Here is a 16,832-nt window from a genome sequence, read left to right on the forward strand (position 1 = left end):
GACATTGCGAACGCTAGCCACACCAAAAGACCAAAAGGTTCTCAGTCGGAAATGGTGTCTATGCACCTGTTTTATAGCATTCAGTTCGCACCGAAACGAGCGGTTAGTTTCTCACCAAATCAGGCAGGGCTCAAACACCATAGCCAATATTACAATATTGCCATTATTGTATGTTTCAAATGGTCTGTATGAATACATCCCATGCGTTACTTAAACACAATGTCTCGTTCCCTTCGTCTCAGGGAACCGAGGTTACGTACGTAACAGAGACGTTTTTGGTCTACTATAATATCTTGGAATGCAATGTTTGTCAGCGAAAAGATCAAAAACACTTTAAACAACTGTACAACCCACTGAAGAGAATGTAAGTCCATCCCTCACAGCATCATTGTCATTTCCGTCAATCAAAATGGCGCTGCTGTTAATCGTCTATTCATACAAAAACGCTGTTGGTTAAGCCATTAACAGATGGGGCACCAAGTCAGCTGCCTCAACTTTCGGATGCAGCCGAAGTGGTGGTTGACAGCCGAGTTCAGCAAACAGGATTCTCTCTACAAGGATCTTAACCTACTTCATTAGCTTAGTTTCTAATAATAGCGACAGACCAACCTAAGATCTGTCATTTGTCAGAGAGGCACGTGTGCTGAATAATACTGCAGGGTTCGAAAATAGCCCAAATTATTACATTTCGGAAATGCCTAACGATTGAATTCACGCGATGAAAGTCAACTTGGTGTTACACAAACAGATGAAAGTCAACTTGGTGTTACACAAACAGATAGTCTTTTGTCAAGAAATTTCCATTTTCAGAATTTTCTTTTTCTTTCTACAATTCAGTCCCTTTATTGCATTTTGAATTCTGTAAATAAATGGTAAGCTGTTCAGATACACAGTGGAAATAATTTTTTTAAATCAATACATTCATTATGAAAAAATACATTATAAGTTTTAAGCAAATTACTACACAACACTGAAGCTATAGCTCAAAGCATATCAAAAGTTTGACTAAATAATAAAGACAGTTCCAGTTCTGGCTGCTTGTATGTTTAGCTCGGATGTGGCTAAACATTTTAACATCAGAATACAAATTAAACACAAAACAAAACATACATTTACAAAAAAAAAACAGTAAACATGGCCATTCAGATCAGCTGGATATTTAAATCTTCTCTTTGGTATTGCTGTATCTTTTGTAGATTCTTTTACAGTACATGTAAAGGAATCCATTAAATTGCTCATATAGAGCCTTGAGATTTTCTATTTTTGCACAAAACATCTACATTTCTTATATCCCAAAACAACTTCTGTTAAGCTTTCTCGCATCCTATTTTGATCTATGCTTTTCTATCCAAGTTATGTCCATTTGTGATGCACTTGCATCAAAATATTGAAAGATACGCAAGTGCCATTTAACAAGTAGAATAACAATTTGAAAAAAGTTTAGTCGAAAAACATAAGTTACACAAATACATGGACACAACACACAGCACTGGTCCCTGCTTTAGTCTTAGAGGTCTTGGGTAATTCAAGTGTCTTTTGTAAACAGAAGGCAATATATTTGAAGTAGTAATGTCTGAGTTTTGAATTAAAAGTCTTGAAAGTGCTTTGAAACAAGCTGCGGGTTTGCATTTTTACTTTTTGCACTTCATTTCTAGTAAATAGATAAGATTGTCCTTTTGCCTGAGATTTATTAACTCTGGACTTTATTGACAGGGGTCAAAGGGATGTTTGGTGACCCCTCCATGTATCTCCACCGCTGACTCTGACCAGGCGATGATGTCACCAGTGATATGGCCTCCACACGAAGCTAGATTGTAGATGTCATGAGGTGTGAGAACTTGAGACCACATTTGAACATCTGAGATTTCACCAACAAACGCCTGTGTAGCATCAAAACGACCACCCAGTGTGTCCTGAGAAGAAAAATAAGAAGGTGAAATATCTGCAAGACTAAATGAGAATGACTAACAATTGGTTTGTTAGAAGTGTGTCATTTCTACTTCTTTAGCATCACCAAATGAGAATTCAAACAGGCTTCCTAAACACTCTCCTCGTTTGCTATTGGTCGAACAAACAGGCAGTCCCGCCACAGTCCCACACCATTGGTTGAGCAAATGTTGCTGAGTCTTGCTGACCAGGATGCTCAAATAAGGCAATGATTCGACTTGACAAAATCACATTTCAGCTTGGACTTATTAAGACTTTGTGACTTCATTGTTCAATCAGTGTGGGACGTGTCGAATATACTATTTTAAGGTTAGGGGTATAGAAAAAAAAAACGTTCCCTAATAACGTGCCAAAATCATTCAGATTTTAGTTGATAGTATGTTGAGCATGTTTGATACCTGCTCCTGTCCCAGTATAAAGACCCCTCCAGGTTTGATGGGGTGCCAGGGGGAGAGGTTTTCTCCTGAGCCTCTCTTCACACCATCCTGGTAGGCCTCCCACAGCCCGTCCCGTGTTGACCATGTCACACACACATGATGCCATTTACCATCATTTAAAGAGAGGGGTAGAGTAACAGCCTGTGAAAACACACAGAGATGTTCGCAGATCAGACAGACGTAATTAAAGACATTATAATTCTCTGATTCACCCCCGTCTCTTTTCCTCTTTTATTGGTAATTTTTATTTTCTGATGTCCCTTTCCTCTTACTTCATATGTCCTTAATTTTTTCTATTCAAAAATGGAATCTGTATGGGACTCCAATTGGAATTTTTATCATAATTTGGGACCAATCAAGAAGGATCGTTAAAATAAAGTATTACCGGAGTAGCCCTGCAGCACATCATAAAATAGAATGGGCCATCTTTCAACTTAGAGTGCATTATGATGCAATGCAACTATTTTGCATAACTTTGTGATGCACCGCTACCATTTCAGATGTAAAGAGCATCATTGCTTATAATAGGAGCAATTTGCTATTGACACGACATGACATTTAGATTGGGTGTAAGAAACATATTTCTTACATATTTCTCAGATATTTCTGGATCCCATGGCGGTTTATTAATAATTGCCAGACCAAAATACGTCTTCCATCGCTAATATTACTTTAACCCTTGTGTGTCAATAAAAAAAGTTACTCAGTGGTCCTTAGAGGAAAATGCTAAATGTCTGTGTCAAAAAACTTAATACCATAATAATATTATATATTAATATTATTTTCCACTTTCAATGACTACCAAATATTCATTCATTTTCAAGATTTTAACCATTTAAATGCCAGTTTGTTTAACATTATGCCACTGTTGTTTTTTGCATACACACATATGGCCCAATATACACATACAAAACACACGCTGACATCCTTACCAACACACCCACACAATTGTATCTACAATTTTTCAATTGGCCTGCAGTGCTCTAAAAAAAAGCATGTATTTGCTCCATAGGCTAAACATGAGAAAAATGGTGCCATCTAGTGGAAAATATTAAAAATTTTAAATTTTAAGCCAGGGCTCTGGAATGAAAGCATAATATCATAGAATTAGTTATTTTATGCTTTAATGGCACTGGGATCAAATACTGCTGTTTCAATGGGGGACATTTTTGTCCTTAAGGTCCTGAATGTAACTATTTTGTGTACACAGTGTATTATAGATGTGTTATAGCAACTGAGGTTGAAATATCAAAATTCCCCCAAAAATACACACCTTTGGCCAAATGTATGCCTATGGCATTAGCACAGCCAAAATGATCGGGAAAAATACATTTAAAAGACAAAAAGGTTGCACAAGGGTTAAATAGTGAACACCAAATGGTATAAACTGTTGACATCCATGTTGCTTGCTGCAAGATGCCAAAACTTAACTATGGAGTGACTTTCAGGAGTGACTCCTGTATCACATACATACACAGAACAGTAATTTATGAGATTCAATTCCACATTTAAATGCAGTTGTCACTCCCAAAATGTTGCAGTGTGAATGTGGCCTGCGTGTTTTACTTATGTTGGGATTCAATAAGAAAAATCCCATTAGCTCCATTTATGATTGGTTCCAAATTTTGACTGGAATTCCTTACACATTCCTTAAGTACTTTTTGACAAGAGCTCCTCCCTCTTATTCCCAACTCCTCCTCTTTTACTCACTTTGTCATCAATCAGCAGCTCCATAGGGTTGTTGCCCCACTCAATGAGAACCAGCTCATTGGCCTGACCTGGGACAGAGTAGGAGAAAGGAGTTCCTAGTCCAGGCCCGAGGCCGGCCTTCATCCAAAGACACAGAGTCAAGGAGAATATCTCATGCAGCAGAGTACTCTTTATACGACTGTACATGTAGTTTGTTCGCATGGGGAAGCTGATCTGGAAAGCTTCATCTGCCTTGCTCATCTTTCTAGAGCCTGTGGAGTTGATAATCATTGTTGATCAGTTGGAGTTTGTGGATTTGATAATCACTGTTGCTCAGTTGATAATCAATTAAAACGTTTTGCATGTGAGGAAAAAAACATTGCCCTGCCAGGGGTAGTCAAGCTGTGTTTTTAGAAAATGGTAGCTGATTTGTTGCTGGATCAATGTGGTCTACAGCCCTAACCAATTTGACCAAAGTGCTCTATGTCGAAACCAGGTCCACTGGTAGTCTAACCTGATCAACCTAGGCCAGCTAGAACAAACTAGTGACCAAAATTGACCAGCTTGGACAAGCTTGTTAGAGCTGGTAGACCACCGTGAAAAAGAAACAAACCAATTACTAAGTTCCAAAAAAAACAGATGTACTGGCTGGTATATAGTTGGTCAAACATCTTCATCAGCTTGATAGCCAATTAAAGACCAAAACTGACTATCTTGGTCAAGCTAGAAACCATGTAAAACCTGCTACAATCTGAAGGTGTTTTTAGCTGGATTTTTTAGCATGGTGTGTCTAAATGCTAGTCACTCTGGTTTTTTTTTGCGACTGTGCTCTTACCTGTGTCAGCAAGCCTGTGTTGCAGATGATTTAAAACTGCATCCAGCTTGCTCTGCACCCCATCCGGTGCTTCTCTGTGTCCTTGTAACTGATACGGCAACCTCTGTAGGCTATGTCCAGAAATATCATTGCCATGGTAGCTGTTATCATGGTGACTGTTGTCTTGGTGCCCATTGTCATGCCTGTGGTCATTATGGTGGCTGTCATCATGGCTATCATCATGGTGATTGTCTCCGTGGTGATCATCATCATGATGATTATCGTCATCGTGAGGATCATCGTGATCCTCGTGGTCTCGGCCATCATGATGGCCTTCGTGATGGCTGTCATCATGATCGTCGCCATGGTGACTGTCATCGTCATCATGGTCACTGTGATTGGCACTGGCTAGTGATGCAGAATAGTGTTGCATCTGTTGTTCTAGGGCATTGATCTTTCTCTGCAGGAGATCCTTCAGTGAACTGGAGTAGGTGCTGGAGGTGTTTCTTGTCTGCAAACACAATCACAATAGTCTAAGAAAATGTTTGCATGGTGCAATACTGTACACCAGTGGCTCTAAGCTGGTTTTGCGTCATGACCCAGATTTTACATTGGACAGTTGGACAATACTAAACCCATATTCCATATTTAATGTACTCTGGATCATATATTTTGCTTTCCCTGCTGGAAAATCCAGTTTAAGCTGATTTCTGTGTTTTGGAGCACGGTAGCTTGTTTCTAGCTGATCCAAGCTGGTAGAGCATCTTGGACCAGCAACAAACCAACTACGAGCTGTTCATACTAAGTTGGTAAAGCTGGTTTTTGGAACATGGTGTCGACCAGCTAATAAACAGCTGAATTATAATCTTAAAATGAATTTTCCAGTAAAGTTGTGTAGTTGTGTTGATGGTTTTCAAAGATGAAGGCATGTCAATCAACCTGTGTATGTTGACATCTACCTAATTTAGCTAGATTCTACCACGTGACAGATCAATTTGTGCCACCAGTTGAGAACCACTGTTCTATAAGAAATAACCTTAAGCCATAACCTTCTTCTTGCCCCTAACATTTCAACAGCAGTATCTTTCCATGCCTATCATCGTTCATTTTATCATCTGCCCCTTGTCTTACTCTCTCCCTCTCTCTTTGTACCTTATTCTGCCTCACCTGTAGGTTTGCTAGCTGCTCCTTTAAGGTCTGAAGCATCCTGCTCATCTGCTCCGGTGTAGAGGAGTCTGAAGGGGTCCTCACCCCTGAAACATGCTTCTCGCTCAATGCGCTTTTCCCACGGTGATGTCCTTCGATCCCATCCCCATAATGCACAGGCTCCATTCCATGGTTGCCTTGGTGATCATCAGGCACCACCCAACCAAGGGGATTGTTATCAGGTGTTGCCGTGTAGGCATGGTGGGTCAGGTGTGCAGGCGTGTGGTGTGGGTGGTCGTCATGGTTGCCCATGCCACGGTTGAAACCTTCACACAAATTCAGTTTGGCCATGAGCTCACGGATTGTCTCCCGCTGGTTCAGGATGGTCTCCTTCTGCTGGACCAAACTCTCCCGCAGGTGCAGAATGGTTGCTTTTGCCTCTTCGGACATACCCCACCAGCCATTGCTGTTCCCATTTGGTCCACTGTGTTGCTGATTACTGGGACCACCAGGGCCACCCGCTGTGGGGAAACACTCGGGATCAGCATTGGCGGGAATGGGGGTACATATAAAACGAGGATAGAAGTTGTTGTCTGAACCTGGAATTCCAGTCCCGGTGCATACTGAAAGACAGATTGTGTAGAAGATTAATGATAAAATCCATTCTCTCGTTGTCTTCTTTAGCACTGGTGTGGGGATTTTTGGATGCAAGTTGGGTCTCATGCTTGTTTAAGCCTAACTGGTCAAATAGTTGATTCTTTAAGGTAGACAGAGGCTTTTCCTTGAAGTCTTTTACGTTATTGGCTACATGAGTTCAGAGCAGATCTTTGTGCAGGCCTGAATCTTCTGTGTTTTTACAGGATTGCACTTGTATCTCTCCTCTTCTTTTTAAATCCTGTAAAATGGTCTCTTGCGGCTTACTGTGTCTTTTACAGTCTCCTTCTCTCAGAGGTCATCTGCCGTTCAGAGACCATGCGTATTTACAAGTAATCCCTTAGACATGCTCTCCTTGCCTCTTCAGAGCAGCTCATCTAAAGCCTAGAAAAAGAAAACAGAACAAATTAACTTTCTGTACTAATAATACATTTCATTAGTCACACAGTCTCAGAAGAAATAAATATATTTAGCTCTAAACAATAATCTAAATTAAAAGAAAAATGCAAGGCCATAACAACCATAGATATTTAGGGGGATTTCAATGACAAATTTCCTTCAAGGTCCTGCTCAATATTGAATAATTATTTACAACTGGAAATTCACAAATTAGATTTCTTTATTATCACGTCAGAGCTTCAAAATCTGCTCAGATTTGTCGAGATATCAAAGTCTGCTGTCAAAAGAAAGATTTCATATGAATATGAATTGCAATATGCAAACATTTCATTTTCCAAAGACTATATGTTTAGCTATGCTATCCACAATAATTCTACATCTCTACTTTTAATGTATTTCAACAATTGTCTCAATGTGTCCATTTTTATTGCTCCAACAACAATTTAGAAGACATCTCTGAATTAATACTCAGATGAAACATGACTAAGAACTAGATGAATCTTCAGAACAATGAGATGTATACATTTTATGATTAGTTTCCTGCTGAACAAACTTCAATATGGTTTCTGAATGACAGCATAAGCTTTAGGTGTATGAAGACAAAACTGTCCTTCAAAACAATTCTTATTGTGTTCTGTTGACATTTCAATTCCCTCCACTCAAACAAAGACAAAAAAAAAAAAAACGCATGAAAGCTGCGTTAGCCATTACAACCAAGGTTATTATGTTTAAAATTTTTCTATTATTTCTATAATATTCTAATATCTGTTCAAAAAATTATATTTAATTTTCAATTTGTTAATTCAATTTAATTTAGTTGTACTTAAAATGACCCCTATCTAAAGAAATAATAATCTATACTGAGATTTCTCTCTGAACCTTTTTTTTCTATCTATTGACTGATTTGGGGAAATACAGTACATAAAAATGAGTCAACACAATAGTAATTAGCACTCGCTGAGAATTTACGTCTCATCATTAGTCTGCAAATGCTACATCCAAAAACACTGGAAAAGCCCAGTGATAATATTAGGGCCATTTCATCACGGACATGATTTTACCAACCAAAGAACGAGCTTCATTTAAGCTCTTCTTTAACCACAAAAACATGGAGAATAATAATTTTCAGTCATAAATGTATCAGAATTGTCCTTCAAAATTGTCAGAGATGTAGGATAAAAAGACGTGCATAAGTTACCCAGTGGTTTACAAAATAAATAAAAGAAACCTTTAAAATAAAAACATCATAACCAACTAAATTCATCTCGTAACATGAAGTTTAGCTTCATACACAACTCTGTCATCAAATAACACATTTATTTTATAGTCTATAATTCAATTCTAAACAAAACATTTCACAGCTCAAAATATTCAAATATTTTATTGGGCATGTTTGAATGTTGTGAATAGTGGACAAGTGCTGTAAAAGAATATATTTTAAGCAGCCCGTCACTGCTTTGAATATAGTAAATCAATAATAAATAGGTGCTGTTTATCTGTTTGAAGTTGCTGTCTGCTTTAGCAATAATGCTTTTTTCCCCAACTCTTTCAAAAGTTACACAGTTAATTCATCAAGCTATTATGGACCAGTTCAAGCTGACATCACAGCGTGGACCACAAGAGACTTCAGAAGCCTACATCTGTAGATACATTTGCCTAAATAGACTTAATATCCAGTATTAATACTATTTTCCAAATGCTGTTTTTAGTAAACTGTGAGAGACATGATGTGGATGACTTGACTCAATGAAGTTCTTGATTTTAGGTTTTTAACCACGATGCAATGCGAGTACCGTCTTGGCAGCACAAACGCCACACACAATTTTACCAGTTGTCAGGTCCCTTGTCATGTGAAACTGCTTTGTTTAGTTTCTATTACATTGGATATATACCTGTCTCTGTTCATGTCATGTCATGCCAGCCACCTCGGTAGTCGATGTTATACAGCGTATTGGTTGACCGATGAGTGTGCCTGTGCACATGCATATGTGTGTGTGTGCATGTGTTTGCTTAAACACAGTGAAACAACTCTGGCTATGTCTATGACTTTAGGGGCTAAACAGCTGCATGCAGACAGAAATTTGTTTATTAATTCTGTTTATTTTGTTTTTATTTTTTTTTCATTGCATCACAAATGTCATGACTCGGCTGGACCAAAGGCTCAAGTTCGAGTCAAGTCCGAGTCCATTAAAACTGGACTTGTGACTCAGACTCGAGTCCCCTAACTCTAGACACATGATTGGCTAGGAGCTACCTAGATGATGGCGTGATGATGTATAGCTGGCCGTTAAAACTATGCAACGCTTACTTTTCCTAGAAACCCATTAATGTTCTGTACCTTTAAAGAACCCAGCAACCAATATGCTCTTCTGAAGAGCTTATAGCATTGAGAACTTTTAATGTGGACCATAGACATTTACATTTAGCCATTTAGCAGACAACTAAAAGAGACAGCATTGAGATAAACAGTCAACATAGAAACAAGAACTTGAAACGCAGTACTTTTAAGAGTGTATGATGATCAGTTTAATTAGCTTGAAGCAGTGATGCAGGACTAATATTGATGTCAGCACAAGTGGATCCGTGTACATCAGAGTCGCTCTTAATTAGGATAAGTCGAGAAAAGAGTCGTCATCAAGGGTCTACAGAGGATTAGTGTGTGAATGTGTGCTGCCGAGGCCTGTGCTGTTCTCTCCAGGTGCCGAGCGTTGTCGATAAATTGGATTGCATTGAAGTACCAGATAAACTGGATGAAGGGAGGGCTGGACAGAGTGGGATCACACTGTCCACATCAAAAAAAGCTTCAAACATAAAAAAGACAGAATAAGTAGCACTGTGTGTCAAGAAGAGAGTTTTCTGTAAAACCTTTAGTTTCTACTTTTAGTCTAAAGTCTGTCAGCAGTTCCTTCAGTAACCCCATGAGTAGGGAACGTTTTCAAGGCTGGAGTACATAAATAGGATATCTGAGACTCCAAAAGGGTGGTAAGAGGTTCTCCAGAGGGCTTTGCTTGTGCGCCATTTGAGGAATTTTTTTCAAATCCTAACTCATGATTTAAAGGGAGCCAGATCTTATATTCAGAATTTTGTCCAACTTTGCTTAATGTGCTGAACACAAAAATGTCAGCAAATCATACTTCTGGGCTCTAAACTGAAAGTATTTACTGTCCACACTGTCTCCAATACAGTCTGACCTACATCAGCAGTGCACATCATAGCTTTTATTAAACCAGTTCTTACCATCGCTACATCTATTAGCAGCATGGTTGGGGAGTAACGCAATACATGTAATGGGATTACATATTTAAAATACAAAATATATGTAACTGTATTTAACTACAGTTACAATTTAAATAATTGGTAATTAGAATACAGTTACATTTAAAAAGTATTTTGATTACTGAAGAGATTACTTTGCATTTTATTGTCATTTATTACATTTAATATTTAGTCCTTTCAGATGGAAAACATTTATACATATAAATGATGTGATCCAAAGTGCATTTGAACAGCGGTGAAACACTTTCTTATGATGTGTTACATTCATACGGGCAGACAGAGAAGTACGTTTGAAGTAAGTTTGAAGTAAGTTTGGTAGCAGAAGAAATATAAATAAATCTTGTGTAAATTGTTAGCTTTACGCTAAGCTAAAATGCTATTTCTAGCCATTTTACATGCACATGTTACCAGACATGAACATATTTTTATATCAAGAAAAGTCACAGTAGATCCTAGTTTCTTTTTTTCTAGTAAGACCTAGTAAGTCAAATATCTAAAATTCCTTAAAACAAGATCAATTTGATTGATCTTGTTTTAGAAACAACACTGCATAAGATATTTGGGTTTTTCAGAGACTGTATTTTTAACATGTGTATTTTGTCTTATTGTACTGACAGTTTTTATAGTCAAAACAAGTGAAAATATCTACCAGTGCTGAAAAAGTAATCCAAAGTATTTAGAATACATTACTGACCTTGAGTAATCTAACGAAATACATTACAAATTACATTTTACAGCATGTAATCCCTCCCAACCCTGATTAGCAGACATCTTAGATTACTACTTCAAGCATTTAGCATTTGATCACAGCAGTTGTGCTTCCTGTGGGTGAAGCTCCATTAGGGTCAGTACACCTACAGCATCAAGTGCCAACATTTAGTGTTGGTTCTTAGAAAGATTATACTGTCAGACTGGCATCCTTGAGGAAATGAAGTCTATGTTTACACCTGGTTTTAACATCTGCCTTGGATTATCCAATCACAAGTGATCAGTCAAGACACATGCATCTCAAATGTATCTCCTGTGACGATGACCACTTTGGCTAATTGTGATTGGATTTGCTATTGTCTGGGGCTGTTTCTGCAATGACCAATAGTAGATACTGCCAATTATGCTATAACCTTTGATGGAAACATGGTAACCTAGGAATTGCTTTTCTGCCTTTTGGGTTAGATCAAGTTCAATTACCAAATTAGAGGGCAGACAACCCTGTGGGTTCAAGTGCATTTGTCCTTGATAATAAACCAAGTAGATAGGATTCATTCATATCCAACAATGGAGATCCCACTTCAACACTGGTAAAATGCAGATCTAAACTTTGTATGAAAGGTTTTATTAAACAGCAGACAATAGATCGTCCTCGTGAACACACTATGTGAGCACAAATTGTGTGCAGTAAGATCATGCATGTCAGGAGCTTAGAGAAGAAGCCAGATGGCAGCAGTTGAGAACAGCGTGAAGCTGTTTCCCAGTCCCTCTCAATCCTCGCTTCATCTTGGTTTATCTTCCTGTCTAAATCCACTTGATTAGCCTGACTGTCGTGTGTGAATGCAGGCAGAACTTTAAGTCAGAGACACAAGATTGCAAGATTTAATTTGCCTTCTGCTGAATCCTTAAAATACTGTCTAGTAACAAAGAACCATCTGGATCTTCTCAAATATGTCTGATGCAGTTAAACATTACTTGACTGTGTGAATACGTTCTTTAGCCACCTACTAAAGCAATATTTAAAAATATGTCATCTTTACTCACTTATTCTTGATCATACAGTATATTGTGTTCCTGTATCTCAAATGGAAGAGCATTGGGACTTGTATGATTCCCAGTGAAGACACACTGAGTTCAATTTACCTTAAGTAACGTGTGTGCAATGTACATGCAAATATTGTGCATCAATCTTTGTAGATTTTCTAGCATTTGCCATGTTTTGGTGAGATGACTTACATATTCTGACCTTTGCAAAAATGTACCATGGTAACCACACTGTCTGCCAATGTACCAAAGTGACTGCAGTTGTTGTAACTACACTTAAACTGTTGTACATTGGTTTTAGCCAGCAACGTCACAAGAACATTTAAAGGGATATTTTGTGTTCAACATAAAATCAGCTCAATCACCAGCATTTGTGGCCTAATGTTGATTACCACAAAAAATATTTCGATTGGTCCCTTATTTATTAAAAAGAAAAAGCGGTACAGTAAATCACTTATAATGAAAGTAATTGGTGTCAATCCATAAAGCTAAAATACTTCAAAAGTTTCAAAAGTATAGCCACAAGATGCCAACTTTATATTTTAACATGATTCTAGTGTGATAAAATCGCTTACTAACCTTATCTGTGTAAAGTTATATCCAATACCAAAATGACAGGGTTTTTGTCATCATGGCAATGAAGTTGAGGATAAGGTTAGTAAGCTATTTTACTACACTGTCATCATGTTAACATGTATAATGTTTACATCTCGTGGCTATATTTTTAAACAGTGTGCATTTTTATGTTTTCCTCCTTTCATTGCAAGTACCTCACTGTAACTGCAATTTTAAAAATATATATATATATATAAAATAAAGGAGGGTGTGTCAAAATCATAAACTACAATGCAAGTTAACCTGTATTGAACCCTGAATATTCCTTAAACAAAATGGCATAAAGACCCTAAAAGCATTTTACACTGTTTGAAAGATCCCACAATGTATTCTGCAGTTACAGTCGTAGCATCAACTATGCGATTGTGGCAGGAATGATGGTTACCAGGGTACATTTTTGTGCCGATAACAATATTGATTTAATCCTTAACTTTAAACAGTAGCAACTGTCAAAGTCAACACAACTTTATATAGTTTATTTCCTGAACACAGTTTTAGATTTTTAAATCTATTGCACTAATCACAATCAGATCATGGTGTTAGTGGCTCATTTAAACCAAATTAGCTGAACAATCACATCCCAAGCAGGTAAAACATTTAACACAGAACAGATGTGTTATAGCTCTCATAAACTGTGTGATAATTAATAATAGTCCCATGTAACTCTTTTAGATACTGCTAATGAAATGAATACTGGAGCACATTCCATCAATGTCATACACACTTGAGTCATACAAAAGCTCTCAGTAACACATGATAATCTCCTTTGTACTTCCCCGCAGTGTCGCTTTCAGGAAAAAGCAAATAATACAAAATGTAAAATAAAATCTGTGATCTAGCGTCCGTGATCTCTGAACTAGGATACAATAATTGTTAATGGATATTAAACACTAAAGATGATGCTGCCAGCTTCCTTTGGTTTGAAGTACTTATAAAGTATTTTCAAATGTCAGATGTTTGCATTAATTGTGTTGATGCTACATACCTGTGAACACGGCCAGGTCCCTGTGTGCATGTCCTGTCACCATGCATTACTAGTACAGCTCAACTGCAAAACAGCTTGTAAGGGACTTAATCTAGATGAGTCTCATTATCACCCACCTCTCTCTCTCTGTCTCTCTCTCTCTCTCTCTCTTTCTTTCTCCTAATTACCTCCTACTTAATCTCCTTTCTTCTGTAGCCCCCCTTTTTCTCTTCCAAAAATGTCAACAGCAATTCAAATGTATTTTGTCCCGTGCTCATTAACTTGACACCTTTCCATCAGTAGATTTTCTTAAATTTTAAACTGTTGTGTCTAAATGACTTATTGAAATGTTGTGGATGTACTAATTAATTAAACAAGTATATTAAGACCTCTTAAATTTAGCAAATATTGTCATATTTTATAACTCCAAAAGTTTGTGCAAAACAGGGCTAAAAGCTCAATTCTTTTCATTTCGGTTCAGTCTGAGCAAAAACTGTATTTTTTCATTCCGTTTCAAAAGCTCTGCAGCCTCCTTTACAAATGGTTACCGGTGAGAACTAAATAAAAGAATGTTAATAACATGCTTGTAAAAATGACTGTGGTATTAAATAATAATAATAATTCCTTACATTTATATAGCGCTTTTCTAGGCCCTCAAAGCGCTTTACATAGCATATGGATGATGCGACGGCAGCCATATTGCACCAGAATGCCCACCAGCTATTGGTGGGGAGGAGAGAGTAGAGTGATGTAGCCAATTCAGGGATGGAGATTAATACAAGGCCGATGGGGGGAATTTGGCCAGGACACCAGGGTTACACCTATACTCTTTACAAGAAGTGGGATTTTTAATGACCACAGAGAGTCAGGACCTCAGTTTAACATCTCAACCTTTTAACATCTCAGTGCCTTTTTACAGTATAGTGTCCCCCTCACTATACTGGGGCATTAGGACCCACACAGACCATAGGGTGACAGACCCCTGCTGGCCTCCCTAATACCACTTCCAGCAGCAACCTTGGTTTTCCCCAGGAGGTCTCCCATCCAGGTACTGACCAGGTTCAACCCTGCTTAGCTTTAGTGGGCAACCAGGCAAGAGCTGCAGGGTGACATGGCTTCTGACTATTTCACCCACCCCTTAGCACAGAGTAATTGCAGTGATCTCACAAGAGAAACAAGCAACCTGGTCTGGAAAATCAAGCCCAAAATAAGCCACTTGCTTCACGAAAATAAGCAATAAATGTTTTTCCTGTGTTATAGATTTATCAGCATAGAAATCATAACAAGCAGTTAATTAACAGTTAAGTATCATTTTATTTACAGATCTGCTTCTGAATCAAAACCCGGGAGCATCAATTCTGCATGAATGCATTGTATCCAACACACTTTCATGGCGAAATTGTCAGGATTGGTACGACTTTTCTAAATTTGGCTAATTCCACTCGTCTGAATTCCTACAACTTTCAATACAGCCAATGATGCCATTGGACATAGTTTCCATTTAATACTCGACGATGATTTGTTTCTATCACAACAGCTTCCGATCATGTTTACACACTCTACTGATCAGTAAGGGTTTGATAAGGGGTTTGGGTGAAGAAATCTTTTTTTAACCTCGTGCGAGACCATACGAAATAACCAACTCGTAAATGATGTTTGAATTTTATGAGAGTGGGTTGATACAATAATTCATTGAAGACTTGGAAACCACTGCGAAATGTACTTTTTTACCTCTGATAATGTTTCACTTGTATCTGGATTAGCTGTGCATGTATATGTAGTAATTATATATAGTTGTTAAAAAGGCAAAGAAATGTCTGATGCAGCAGTTTCCTTCAGGATCAAAGCACGGGCAACTTGAAGTGATGTGGTTCCAAAAATGTACTGTCATAAACCCTTTGGCCTTAAGTTCCATGAAAAAATTATCGGAACAAAATTAACCGATTAAAAACGGTTACCGGAATTTAATAATAACGTTCTCACTCCGGAACAATTGAAAATCACTTTGTTCCGTTTTTCGGTTATGTTCTGCAAAGAAATGTCTCATTTCTTGAGTCCCTGGTGCAAAACATTACGATCATGATATCCAGCGTGATTTAAGAATGTTCCAATGATCATCTTGTGTGCTTCAATGGAAGCAAGGAAACCTGACCTTTTGTTCAGACAAGTTAACATGGTCAATGTCAAAAGAATGTTTACATTTGATTGGTGGCCTAGAAGTAGTGCAGAATCTAAAACATTCTTTTTTTTTAGACTCCATGTTCACAGCATAGGAAACTGCTCACTATGTAATGTCATACTATGTCGACATGAGTTCTACCATCTTCTCTGGAGGCCATGTTGTGCCACATGCTGCCATAGGTCTTAACAAGATAACCGGCCTAATTAAAGTCTGAGCAGAAATCCAGCACAGTTGCCACAGAGACAGATGGACGCTGATTGAGGTCAGGGGGAGCTGCTACGAAGGTGATAGGGCCAGACTTTAGCTCACATTATGACTGAATAATTACCATCCAGATCACAGATTGAGAGACAGTTTAGTACATCAGAGTATAAAAGGCAATGCACACTGTCACGTGTAAATACTTAACCCTCCTTTATTCTATGCCAAAATAAAATGGTGAATGTTCAAGACCTTCAACCCTGGTTTACTACACTGTTAGTTTGAGTTAAGATTCCTAAAAATCTTTCTCATCCTTCCACTTGATTTTTATATCTTAAAAATGTAATATGGCAATTAAACAGAAACACAACACTTGTAGGGGATAATGTACATTCAGTCAGGTCATTATCATAAAATTACCCCCCGACAGGGTTATCAGAGAAGGGGATTATTTCGTGATTATGATCGTCTGATTGCACATTAAACTGCCTGTTACATGGCTACTTAACAATAAATGGACATGAAATATTGAAATCAATTGAAATGATTGTATAATGTGAGGTGAAAGAGGCTGTGGAGTGATGTGAGAGATATGAAGCATATTTAGTAAATTAGTTACATAGCAGCACAATGGTAAATTACAGTTTAGCTGCTATTACAATATTTGATTGCAGAATGCTGCCTCTGACAAATCAGAATCAAGTATTCCAGAAATCAGTGCGCTACATACAAAATGTAAACTGGTCAATTGGATGT

The 16,832-nt window shown here is 37.8% G+C and overlaps 1 protein-coding gene across 1 annotated transcript; it reads right to left on the reverse strand.

The window, feature by feature from the left end:
* Window positions 1–907: 907 nt before the first annotated feature.
* LOC127655916 (neuronal pentraxin-1-like) lies at window positions 908–13,830 on the reverse strand. The gene is made up of 6 exons (XM_052143981.1): window positions 13,715–13,830; window positions 6,055–7,071; window positions 4,909–5,398; window positions 4,095–4,345; window positions 2,346–2,525; window positions 908–1,913 (listed from the first exon to the last, which is right to left on the reverse strand). The coding sequence occupies exons 2-6, from the start codon at window positions 6,754–6,756 to the stop codon at window positions 1,704–1,706; spliced, it is 1,833 nt and encodes a 610-aa protein (XP_051999941.1). The 5' UTR covers window positions 6,757–7,071; window positions 13,715–13,830; the 3' UTR covers window positions 908–1,703.
* Window positions 13,831–16,832: the final 3,002 nt, after the last annotated feature.

The sequence above is a fragment of the Xyrauchen texanus genome, chromosome 15 (assembly GCF_025860055.1).
Source record: "Xyrauchen texanus isolate HMW12.3.18 chromosome 15, RBS_HiC_50CHRs, whole genome shotgun sequence".
NCBI lineage: Eukaryota > Metazoa > Chordata > Actinopteri > Cypriniformes > Catostomidae > Xyrauchen > Xyrauchen texanus.

Excerpts from the sequence above, each read along its gene's own strand:
- LOC127655916 (XM_052143981.1), bottom strand. The coding sequence starts at position 6,756 with ATGAGACCCAACTTGCATCCAAAAATCCCCACACCAGTGCTAAAGAAG. Across the intron at positions 5,399-6,054 it reads AGCAGCTAGCAAACCTACAG|ACAAGAAACACCTCCAGCAC; the intron begins GTGAGGCAGAAT and ends TTGTGTTTGCAG. Across the intron at positions 2,526-4,094 it reads AGCTGCTGATTGATGACAAA|GCTGTTACTCTACCCCTCTC; the intron begins GTGAGTAAAAGA and ends GTGTTTTCACAG.